Source organism: Mesoplodon mirus, assembly GCF_964341445.2.
Source record: "Mesoplodon mirus genome assembly, chromosome: 19".
NCBI lineage: Eukaryota > Metazoa > Chordata > Mammalia > Artiodactyla > Ziphiidae > Mesoplodon > Mesoplodon mirus.
This window is the reverse complement of record NC_138995.1, coordinates 14,344,203-14,356,237: the sequence shown is the minus strand read 5'-3', so window position 1 is coordinate 14,356,237 and position 12,035 is coordinate 14,344,203. Positions and strand designations below refer to the sequence as shown.

General features: G+C 39.8%; 1 protein-coding gene across 1 annotated transcript in view; it reads left to right on the top strand.

Moving 5' to 3' along the window:
• Positions 1-12,035, top strand: part of HYDIN (HYDIN axonemal central pair apparatus protein) — a 437,603-nt gene that overhangs the window by 69,016 nt on the left and 356,552 nt on the right. Inside the window, exon 4 of the mRNA XM_082606776.1 lies at positions 8,734-8,853. Within this exon, the coding sequence (XP_082462902.1) occupies positions 8,734-8,853 (120 nt within the window). The remainder of the gene's footprint in view (positions 1-8,733; positions 8,854-12,035) is intronic.

Here is a 12,035-nt window from a genome sequence, read left to right as displayed (position 1 = left end):
TCCCCAGTACTCGGTCCTTAAACTTCTTTCTCTTCTGAACTCATTCCTTAGGTGACTCCTTCTAGGAACAAGGCTTTAAATTTCACATTTTAAATGATTGCTTTCATAATTATATCTCCTGCTATGGCCTAGCCCCTGAACTCTGGATCATATATTCAGCTCAGTGTGTGATTGGCAGCTCAAACTTAAAATCCTTAAGAGCTAATTTTTGCATTACATTCTTTCCCTAAAGGCATGATCTTTCCTCTTTTGTCTTTCCTCCCTCCACCATGTAATACCCCCATTTATCTATTTTCTCAGGCCAAAAACCTTGGTGTTATCTCTGATGCCTCTGTTTTTCTCATGTCTTATATGAAATCCAAAACAAGGGCTAGTAATCACAAATATGTCTTTAATCCAACCACTTCTCACCACCTCCACCACTACCATCCCAGTTCAACCCACCATCATCTAGACTCCTGAAATAGCCTCCGTTTCCAACTTATCGCCCCATTATCAATTCTCCACAAAGAAGTAAGAGTGGGGGCTTCCCTGGTGGCACAGTGGTTGAGAGTTCACTTGCCGATGCAGGGGACATGGGTTCGTGCCCCGGTCCTGGAAGATCCACATGCCGCAGAGTGCCTAGGCCCGTGAGCCATGGCCGCTGAGCCTGCGCGTCTGGAGCCTGTGCTCCACAATGGGAGAGGTCACAACAGTGAGAGGCCCGCATACTGCCAAAAAAAAAAAGAAGTAAGAGTAGGTTTTATTTTATTATTTATTTATTCATTTAAAATTTATTTATTTATTTATTTGTTTATGGCTGTGTTGGGTCTTCGTTGTGCGCAGGCTTTCTCTGGTTGTGGTGAGCGGGGGCTACTCTTCGTTGCGTTGTGCAGGCTTCTCATTGTGGTGGCTTCTCTTGTTGCAGAGCACGGGCTCTAGGTGCGCAGGCTTCAGTAGTTGTGGCTTGCGGGGTCAGTAGTTGTGGCGCACGGGCTTAGTTGCTCCGTGTCACGTAGGATCTTCCTGGACCAGGGCTCGAACCTGTGTCCCCTGCATTGGCAGGCAGATTCTTCACCACTGTGCCACCAGGGAAGTCCCAAGAGTGGTTTTTAAAAATGTAAATCAGAACATGTTACTTCTGTGTTGAAAACCACCTAGTAGCTTCCTGTTACCCTCATAGTTATAAGGTCCTGCATCATCTGATCCTGAGTCCTTCATAGTCTTTTCCTTCCTCTCTCCCCCAGGTCATTCTCCTCTAACTGCTCTCCCCTCTTGCTGCTCTTCAAACACTCAAGGATAATTCTCACCCCAGGGCCTTTGCATTTGTTATTCCTTCTAACTGGAATGCTGTTCTCTCAGATCTTTGCGTGACTTGCTTCAGATCATTTCCTCAGAGAGGCCATCCCTCGGCTACCTATCATAAAGAGCAACCATACCCCATTCACTCTGTCCCCTTGTCCTGCTTTGGTTTTCTTCATAGCCTTATCACTGCCTGACCTCATGTTATGTATTTCTTTTTTTTAAAAAATATTTATTTTTTTGGCTGTGCTGAGTCTTAGTTGAGGCCCGTGGGATTTTCGTTGCCGTGTGTGGGATCTTTAGTTACGGCACATGGGATCTAGTTCCCTGACCAGCGATCGAACCTGGGCCTCCTGCATTGGGAGAGTGGAGTCTTAGCCCCTGGACCACCAGGGAAGTCCCTGTTTCTTTATTTTTTATCCATTTCCTTAAGCATTTCAGCTTCATGAGGCAGGGGCTTTATTGGCTTCGTTCACTACTGTATGCTCAACATATGGAAAATATTAGAAACTCAACTAGCATTTATTGAATGAACACATGAATTTTTCATCTCTTTTGATTGCTTAATCTTCCCTGCACTCTTGAATATTTGCTTTGTGCTCTCTGATTTTTTTCCATTATGTTCTTTGAGTTTATGGTGAAATGGTGTAATTAAGATTCTTATTATTTCATGGCAATGCTTTTCTGGTGAATATTTGACATTTTCTTTGCTTCTCTTCTTTTTTTTTCTTGAATGTTTTTGTATAGATTCTGGCTTTATTTGTCATTGTGATTATTATTATCACTCATCTTTGAAATAAAGAAGGGAATTCTTCTTGGACTTGCTGTTTGCAGGTAGTTAGTTAATGTTGAGGCGGGGCGCGGTAGGGTCGCAGACCAGCAGGAATTCTCCATGATTCTAAGGACAGCTCTTTATGAAAACAGATCATATGTATGTGTTTATTTGGAAGGGAAATGAGAGGAAGGGAGGAAGAGTAACTGAGTTGTGTTAACCTTTTCTTCTCCCCAGAGTTCTAAGTTAGGGATTCTTATGATTCTTTTACCCTGTCTAAATGATTGACTCCTCCTATAAATATGCATATTTGTGTATTTTCCACACTATTGTCAGTAGTTCAGTGTAGATCTTCTTTAATTTCTGTCGATAATGGTTTGTAGCTTTTCCAGGTAAAGGTCTTGCACATCTTTCATTGGATTTATTCCTATGTATTTTATGTTTTAGGATGTGATTTTAAATGGTATTGTTTATAAATTTCATTTCCTAAATGTTCATTGCTAGTACAAAGAAATATAATTGTTTTTTTATGTTGACCTTGTACTCAGTGACCTTGATAAATCACTTGTTAATTCTAATTTATCTATAGGTTATTTTGAATTTTCTAAATAAACAAGTTTTCTGGGGAAAATGTCAGTTTTGTTTCTTCTTGATCAAAACTTCTAGTGTTAAAATAACCTTGTATTTCTGAGATAGACTCAACTTGGTCATGTATTATCTTTTTTATATATTGTAGGTTTCAGTTTGCTAATGTTTTCCTTTTTTTTTTTTTTGATCTATGGTTCATGACCTATAATTTTCCTGTCTCCTACTGTCTTTCTCATATATATGAAAGTTATGCTAACGACATCATCATTAAATGGAAGACATTTAATTTTTTGTTTTTCTTTTTCATTGTAGTTTACTATAGGATATTAAATATAGTTCCCTGTGCTATACAGTAGGACCTTGTTGTTTATCTATTTTATATATAGTAGTTTGTATCTGCTAATCCCAAACTCCTAAATTATCCCTTTCCCACCCTCTTTCCCCTTTGGTAACCATACGTTTGTTTTCTATGTCTGTGAGTCTGTTTCTGTTTCGTAAATAAGTTCATTTCTGTCATATTTTAGATTCCACATATAAGTGATATCATATGGTATTTGTCCTTCTCACTTACTTTACTTAGTATGATAACCTCTAGGTCCATTCATGTTGCTACGAATGGCATTATTTCATTCTTTTTTATGGCTGAGTAGTATTACATTGTGTATATATACCATGTCTTCTTTAGCCATTCATCTGTCAATGGACATTTAGGTTGTTTCCATGTCTTGGCTATTGTAAATAGAGCTGCTATGAACATTGGGGTGCATGTATCTTTTCGAATTAAAGTTTTATCCAGATATATGCCTAGGAGTGGGATTGCAGGATCATATGGTAACTCTGTTTTTAGTTTTTTTTAAAGAACCTCCATACTGTTCTCCCCAGTGGCTGCACCAATTTACATTCCCACCAACAGTGTAGAAGATTCCTTTTTCTCCACACCGTCTCCAGCATTTGTTATTTGTAGACTTTTAATGATGCCATTCTGACCACTGTGAGGTGGTAACTCAATGTGGTTTTGGTTTGCATTTCTCTAATAATTAGTGATGTTGAGCATTTTTTCATGTGCCTATTGGCTATCTGTATGTCTTCTTTGGAGAAATGTCTATTTAGGTCTTCTGCCCATTCTTTGATTGTTTCTTTTCTTGTTATTGAGTTGTATGAGCTATTTGTATATTTTGGAAATTAAGCCCTTGTCTGCTGCATCATTTGCAGATAATTTCTCCCAGTCTGTAGGTTGTCTTTTCATTTTGTTTATCGTTTCCTTTGCTGTGCAAAAGCTTATAAGTTTGATTAGGTCCCATTTGTTTATTTTTGCTTTTATTTCTGTTGCCTTGGGAGACTGACCTATGAAAACATTGGTATGACTTATGTCAGAGAATGTTTTTCCTATGGTCTCTTCTAGGAGTTTTGTGGTGTCATGTCTCACGCTTAAGTCTTTAAACCATTTTGAGTTTATTTTTGTGTATGGTGTGAGGGTGTGTTCTAACTTCATTGATTTATATGTGGCTGTCCAGCTTTCCCAGCACTGCTTGCTGAAGAGACTGTCTTTTCTCCATTGTGTATTCTTACCTCCTTTGTCAAAGATTAATTGACCATAAGTGTGTGGGTTTATTTCTGAGCTCTCTGTTCTGTTCCATTGATCCATAGGTCTGTCTTTGTGCCAAAACCTTGCTGTTTTGATTACTGTAGCTTTGTAGTATTGTCTGAAGTCTGGTAGGGTTATGCCTCTAGCTTTGTTCTTTTTCCTCAGGATTGCTTTGGCAATTCTGGGTCTTTTATAGTTCCATATAAATTTTAGGATTAATTGATCTAGCTCTGTGAAAAATGTCATAGGTAATTTGATAGGGATCACATTAAATCTGTAGATTGCTTTGGGTAGTATGGGCATCTTAACAGTTTAATTCTTCCAATCCAAGAGCATGAGCTATCTTTCCATTTCTTTGAATCATCTTCAGTTTCCTTTATAAATGTTTTATAGTTCTCAGCATATGCCTTTCATCTGCTTCATCAGGTTTATTTGTATTTTGTATGTGATTTTAAAAACATTATTTATTTATTTATTTTTGGCTGCATTGGGCCTTCATTGCTGCGTGTGGGCTTTCTCTAGTTGCAGCGAGTAGGGGCTACTCTTCGTTGCGGTGCACTGGCTTTTCATTGTGGTGGCTTCTCTTGTTATGGAGCATGGGCTCTAGGCACATGGGCTTCAGTAGTTGTGGCTCGCAGGCTCTAGAGCGCAGGCTCAGTAGTTGTGGTGCACGGGCTTAGTTGCTCCATGGCATGTGGGATCTTCCTGGACCAGGGATCGAACCTGTGTCCCCTCATTGGCAGGCAGTTTCTTATCTACTGCACCACCAGGGAAGCCCACATGTGATTTTAAAGTGAGTTGTTTTTTACTTTCCCTTGCCAGTATTTCATTGTTAGTGTAAAGAAATGCAGCAGATTTCTGTATGTTAATCTTGTATCCTGCTACCTTGCTGAATTTACTTATCAGTTCTAGTAGTTTTTGTGTGGCGTCTTTAGAGTTTTCTGTATATAGTATCATGTCATCTGCATATAATGACAGTTTTACCTCTTTTCTTCCAATGTGGACAAATTTTATTTCTTTTTCTTATCTGATTGCTATGGCTAGGCCTTCCAATACTATGTTGAGTAGAATTGGTGACAGTGAGCATCCTTGTCTTGTTCCAGGTTTTAGTGGGAAGGCTTTCGGCTTTTCACTGTTGAGTATTATGTTGGCTGTGGGTTTATCATAAATAGCTTTTATTATGTTGAGATATGTTCCCTCTATACCCACTTCAGTAAGAGTTTTTTTTAATCATGAATGGATGTTGAATTTTATCAAATGTTTTTTCTGCATCTATTGAGACGATCATGTGGTTTTTGTCTTTTCTTTTGTTGATGTGGTATATCACATTGATTGATTTGCTTATCCCTGTGACCCTGGGATGAATCCAACTTGATCGTGGTGTGTGATCTTTTTTTATGTGTTGTTAGATTTGGTTTGTAATTGACTTGTAATTTTCGTTTTTGGTATTGTCTTTGTCTGGTTTTGGTATCAGGGCAATGGTGGCTTCATGGGATGACTTTGGGAGTGTTCTTTCCTCTTCAGTCTTTTGGAAGAGTTTGATATAAGAGTTTTGGTGTAAGTTCTTTGTATGTTTGTTAGAATTCCCTAGTGAAGCCATCTGGTCCTGGACTTTTGTTTGCAGGGAGTTTTTAAATTACAGGTTCTATTTCATCTCTAGTGATTGGTCTGTTCAAATTATTCCTTCTTGATTCAGTTTTGGTGGGCTATATGTTTCTAGAAACTTATCCATTCTAGGTTGTCCAATTTGTTGGCATATAATTGTTCATAGTATTCTCTTATGTTTTTTTGTATTTCTTTGGTATTGGTTGTTATTTCTCCTCTTTCATTTCTTATTTTGTTTATGTGAGTCTTCTCTTTTCTTCTTGGTGAACCTGAACAGAGGTTTGTTGATTTTGTTTATCCTTTAAATAAAACAGCTCTTAGTTTTATTGGTTTTTTTCTACTTTCTAAAAATCTCTATTTTATTTATTTCCTCTCTGATCTTTATTATTTCCTTCTTTCCGCTAACTTTAGGTTTTGTTTTTTCTTCTTTTTCTGATTCTTTTAGGTGGTAGGTCAGGTTGTTTATTTGAGATTTTTCTTGTTTTTTAATGGAAGGCCTGTATTGCTAGAACTTCCCTTTTAGGACTGCTTTTGCTCTGTGCTCTCTCTATTCTGCCTGTTGCAAACTGACTGCTGCACTCTCCTCCGAGCCTCTGAAGCTCCCTTTCTGTCCCAGCTCATCACCACGCCAGTGAAGGGGCTTCCCAGGATGAGGGAACCTTTCCTCTTTCACAGCTCCCTCCCAGGGGCGCAGGTCCTGTCCTGATTCATTTATTTTTCTTCTTTCATCCTACCTGGTTATGTAGTAATCTTTCTTGCAATTTTAGTTTTATGAGATCTTGTGCCAGCACTGAGCAGGTATTCTGTGAGAATTATTCCACATGTAGGTGTATTTTTGATGTATTTGTGAGAGGAGGTAAGCTCCTCATCCTTCTATTCTGTCATCTTGATTTGGCCACCCCTAATTTTTTGTTTTCCTTTCCTTTGGGAGAGTTTCTATAATGTTTGAGTTGTATTTTCTTTAAATGGCAGTGCCACACTTTTTAAAAAATTAATTAATTTATTATTTTTGGCTGTGTTGGGTCTTCGTTGGTGCGCGTGGGCTTTCTTTAGTTGTGGTGAGTGGGGGCTACTCTTCATTGTGGTGCGTGGACTCCTCACTGTGGTGGCTTCTCTTGTTGCAGAGCATGGGCTCTAGAGCATGTGGGCTTCAGTAGTTGTGGCACATGGGCTTCAGTAGTTGTGGCTCATGGGCTCTAGAGTGCAGGCTCAGTAGTTGTGGCGCACGGGCTTAGTTGCTCCGCGGCATATGGGATCTTCCTGGACCAGGGCTCGAACCCCTGTCCTCTGCATTGGCAGGTGGATTCTTAACCACTGTGCCACCAGGGAAGCCCCAAGTTGTATTTTCTTTAAATGTTTGCCGGAATTTGCTTGTAGAGCTATTTGGGCCAGGGTTTTATCCATGAAAAGTTTTTACTTTACAGAGTCAATGTCTCTAATAGTTAGGGAACACCATATTTTCTATTTCTTTTTGTGCTAGTTTTTACGAATTGTATTTTTCTAGGAATTTATAATTTTAATCTAAATTTTCGCATTTGTTATCATTTTACTTAGTTTGGGTTCTGTAGTAATGTTCCCATTTTCATTTTTTTATAATTGGCTCTTTTATAATTGGCTCTGTCTTCTTTTCTTGATCAGACTCAGGTATTTTATTATTTTTATTAGTCTTTAAAGACTCAACTTTTGGTTTTGTTGATTTTGTGGGACAGTTACTTTGTATTTCATTAATTTCTGCTGTTTTTGTTGTGTCATTTTTGTTTTTTTGTTTGGGTTTTAATTTTTTTTTTTTTTTTTTTTTTGTGGTACGTGGGCCTTTCACTGTTGTGGCCTCTCCCGTTGTGGAGTACGGGCTCTGGACACACAGGCTCAGCGGCCATGACTCACGGGCCCAGCCGCTCCGCGGCATGTGGGATCTTCCCAGACCGGGGCACGAACTTGTGTCCCCTGCATTGGCAGGCGGACTCTCAACCACTGCGCCACCAGGGAAGCCCTAATGTGTTTTTTATGTTTGCTGTTGTTGTTCTAAATTATTGAGGTGGATACTTACATCTTCAATTTCCAAACTCTCTGCTGAGGTGCTCCCAGGATACAACCGTGAACTCAACAGGGCATCATAGGATATTCTGAATTTTTAAGGGAAACATGGCAATACTCAAAACCTAAGCTACTAGCTTGAGATAATTCAGTTTTAACATTAGATAATGCTGTCTTGTTAATCTCTCAGTGCCTCCAAACAGGTTTTTGTTGATACAGCTTTTCTTCTTGTTCTCATAAGGGAGTTGGTTCAAATTACCTTATTCACCATTACTGGAAATGGAAGTTTTGAGTTGTTGTTCTAACTAGCCTATTTTTTTTTAAAATTTATTTATTTAATTTATTTTGGCTCTGTTGGGTCTTTGTTGCTGCACGGGCTTTCTCCAGTTGCGGTGAGCGGGGGCCACCCTCCGCTGCGGTGCGCGGGCCTCTCACTGCGGTGGCCTCTTCCGCTGTGGAACACGGGCCCTAGGTGCGTGGGCTTCAGTAGTTGTGGCTCGCGGGCTCTAGAGCCCAAGCTTAGTAGTTCTGGTGCACGGGCTCAGATGCTCCCCGGCATGTGGGATCTTCCCGGCCCAGGGCTCGAACCCGAGTCCCCTGCATTGGCAGGCAGACTCCCAACCACCGTGCCACCAGGGAAGCCCCTAACTAGCCTATTTTTTTAATTGAGGACCCAAACCTACTTTCTTTTGTATTAAGGAAGTTGATGACAGTAACCTTACTGATTATAACAGTGTTTATAGTACTTACCCCTTTTTGACTGTTTCCTTTGTTCTTGGTGTTAATATTCATAGGTATATGTAGTAATTTCTTATTTTCCCCAGTCGTTTCTGCCATTGTGTGACTATATGATTTATTCTTTCAACAGTTTCTAGGAATTGACCTGGATCAGGCCTTATTCCAACCCTTTCCATCAGAAATTGTATTTCAGAACTACACTCCCTGTGAAGTCTATGAAGTTCCACTGGTTTTGAGGAACAATGACATAGTGAGTATGTTTGCTGGGATGACTGTACCTTTCATGGATGTATAAGAAGGGATTAGATAAAATGGGATCCTGTAGGGTCTTAGATAAGCTCTTTAACTTGATAGGCCTAGGAAAACAGATAAAAACATGCCCTTTGACTATAAGCTTAATGAAGACAAGACTATGTTGGTTGGTATGTTGCTAAATGCTCAGTCCCAGGGCAGTACCCAACAAATGGTAAACTCCCAGTGTGTGCACTGACATTTTGTTGAATAAGGGATTGGCTAGATCAGTGTCATGAAGTTCTCATGAGTAACCATTTGGGCTAGGTTTTCATTTAATACAAGATGATTACTGTTCGTATTTACATACGCCATGTTAGAGCCACTATTTCCTCATTTGAAGGTATCAACTCTACTCATATGAATTGCAGTTGTTGAGCCAATGCATTTAGATTCTGCAAATTGTATTAAAAAAAAAAACAAAAAAGAAGATCCCCTTTTCTCTTTTCCATCTCCTCCCTTCTACCTCAGATAGCCTTCAGATTTTGTCTAAAGATAGTTTTGGATGGCTTCTCCCACTGTCTGTACCTTGTTTCTTTGCGGTTGCAACTGAGGATTTCTTCTCCATCCTTATGCCTTTTCTTTCAGAGATATATTAAGGTATATTTCAAGAAAGAGTATTAAATGACTGAAGATTTCCTTAACATGTAACAATAATGAAAGGAAGAATAATGCAGAAGGTCAGCATGAAGCACAGTTAAGTGTGATAAGTAATCAGGTAGGAAGGAAGGCATTAGATACTAAGCATCAGGTGTTAAGGACAAGTAGAAATACTTATGGGACTCTTAGAATGTTGAGACAAAAATTCTAGCTATAATAAAGTAGGGAAAATAAGTGAAGACTATGCAAGAATTCAAGGCAAATGGGAAGACTTGCAGTTATATTCAGTACACTAGCTCATTAAAGGAATCAGTGATGCCTTTGAGAGATCAATGGGGTGATTTAGTGACAGCAAAGTCAGACTTTGGAGAAAATGGAACATTTAATTCTTAGCTGAAAGCGTGTTAGCAAGAGAAGCTCATGGGATGGAAGCTAAAGGGTAGGCAGAGAGAAGAAAAAACCCCCGAGGTGTTCAGAGTTATGTTCCTAGACCTCAGGAAGAGGTGAGTTACATAGACATTAGGACTCTCTCTTTTCATTCAGGGCTGCCAACCAATTTAGTTTCTCACTTCGAGTTCTCGTTTTCCCTTTCTCCATTACTTTTTGACTCTCGTTCAAGTTTTTTTAGGCTATTAAAGGCAGAGAGGAGCTAGTCCAAAGGGTACTTTGGGTACTCCTCCCCAGCCATAAGCAAGAAATGATTGTCACTGAGTGTATATGAGCACGTCAAGGATAAGAGGCATGTGTGAGTCTTGTCTGCCAAAGGGCATTCAATTCTCATGGATAAAACCCACACTTCTTGGTAAGATGCTGCTAGAGTATTGGATCCCATGAAAGGAAGGTCCTCATCTAAGGAAAGTTCAGCTGTCAACAAGCAGACAGATTCTGTAGGCTAGGCGGGCTTGTTCTTGGTGAGCTACTCCCAGGACCTCCATACGAGGTGGCTGATGTAAGCCTGCTTCTCTACTTCCTGGTTCATGGATATGCAAGGAACCACTGAGATACATTTGGGGCACTGAGAAATGCTTTCTGTGTCGTTTACCTTTTATTTGCTTCCTGACTGCCATGGAGTGCAAAAGACAGAGCCTGTATGGTCTTTGTTTCTCTACCTCTCTCAAACACACAAGTTGAAAGTAAGCCATGAACACTCTACAAGCCACAACACAATTCACTTGGGGTACAATTATAAGCACCCAGACTCCAGAGTCAGACTAATCTGGGTTCAGATTCTAGGTGAACTGTCTCCCAGCTGTAGACTTTGGGCAAGTCACTTCACTTCTCCAAGCTATGGGGATAAGAATAGCACCCATTTCAATAGGTTGTTTGGAATATTAAATGAGGTAATGGATGTAAAGTACTCAGTTCAGTGTCTGTCCTATAATAAGCACTAAAGCAATGTTACTATTCTTCTTCTTATTATTATTAGTGTTGCTGTTGTTTTCCTTTCTAGTTTTTAATCCACAGTTAGGCTCTTACTAAACTATTCCCAGCAAGCTTATATGGCATCATTCAACACATCATAAACACCACTGCACATTTCTCTTACCAGCAAAGCCAATTCTATTCCTACCAGATTTGTACACATCTTTCTTACCTCCCCGCTCTCTAGTCTTGAGATCTGTCTGAATTCTCTCTGCATTTCTTCTTCCCTTCTGCATCTGGGTTTCAGCTTTGAGAGGCTGTGGGAGTTCCTGTTTCCTCATATTTCACCTGAGACTCCTAGGACATACTTAACTATAGTTAACTTTCTTCTGCCCCCTTTGAGTTTTTAAAAAAACAATCCTCTCCCATTCCTGTGTCCCTAGAACCTCCACCCCTGACCACCCCCCTTCTCACAGTTACATTTCTTTTACTGCTTGGGGCTGAGCTAGAAATAAGTACTCTGGATGAGGCAAGCAGAGCAGAGGAATAAGACTTTAAAAGGATGGGACTGTTTGAAGCTGCTCTGAGACTTGCCTTGGGGATTGTACTGCCCTCTGTGTTCTTGCTTCACAGTGGTGTTTAGGTAGGACAGTCCTATAGGGAGGGGAGGTGGAGTTAGGCCAGGACTTGATTCGGAACACCATTGCTTGGTAAAGCTGTAGCACTTAGGGCAAGTGTCTGTTTCCTCATCTGTAGAATGAATTGTAATGAAGCTCAAAGGTTATTGTGAGGATCAAGTGGCATCTCATGTACAGTGGATGATCCATAGCAAGGGTGCAGTAAGTGTGATTTCTTCTCCCAGAGCAGTTCGCAAATATTAGGAAGTCCAGTGCAACTCCACCGTGTGGGTGGGGTTTTAGATGATCAAGCAGTTAGTCTTCGAAAATAGTCACATTTAAATAATGAAATAAAGATTTGCAATAGCAATTAAATTGAGTAATAATAATAATGTTAATAAAAATTAAAGCTAAAGTACATTGAGTGCTTGCTTTGTGTGAGGTACTGGGGTAAAGGTAAGTAGGGTCATCTCCTTTTACACTTGAGGACACGAAAGTTCAGACCTAACCAAAGTCACATGGCTAGTAAGTAGTAGATGGAGATTTCACGTGTAACTGCAAG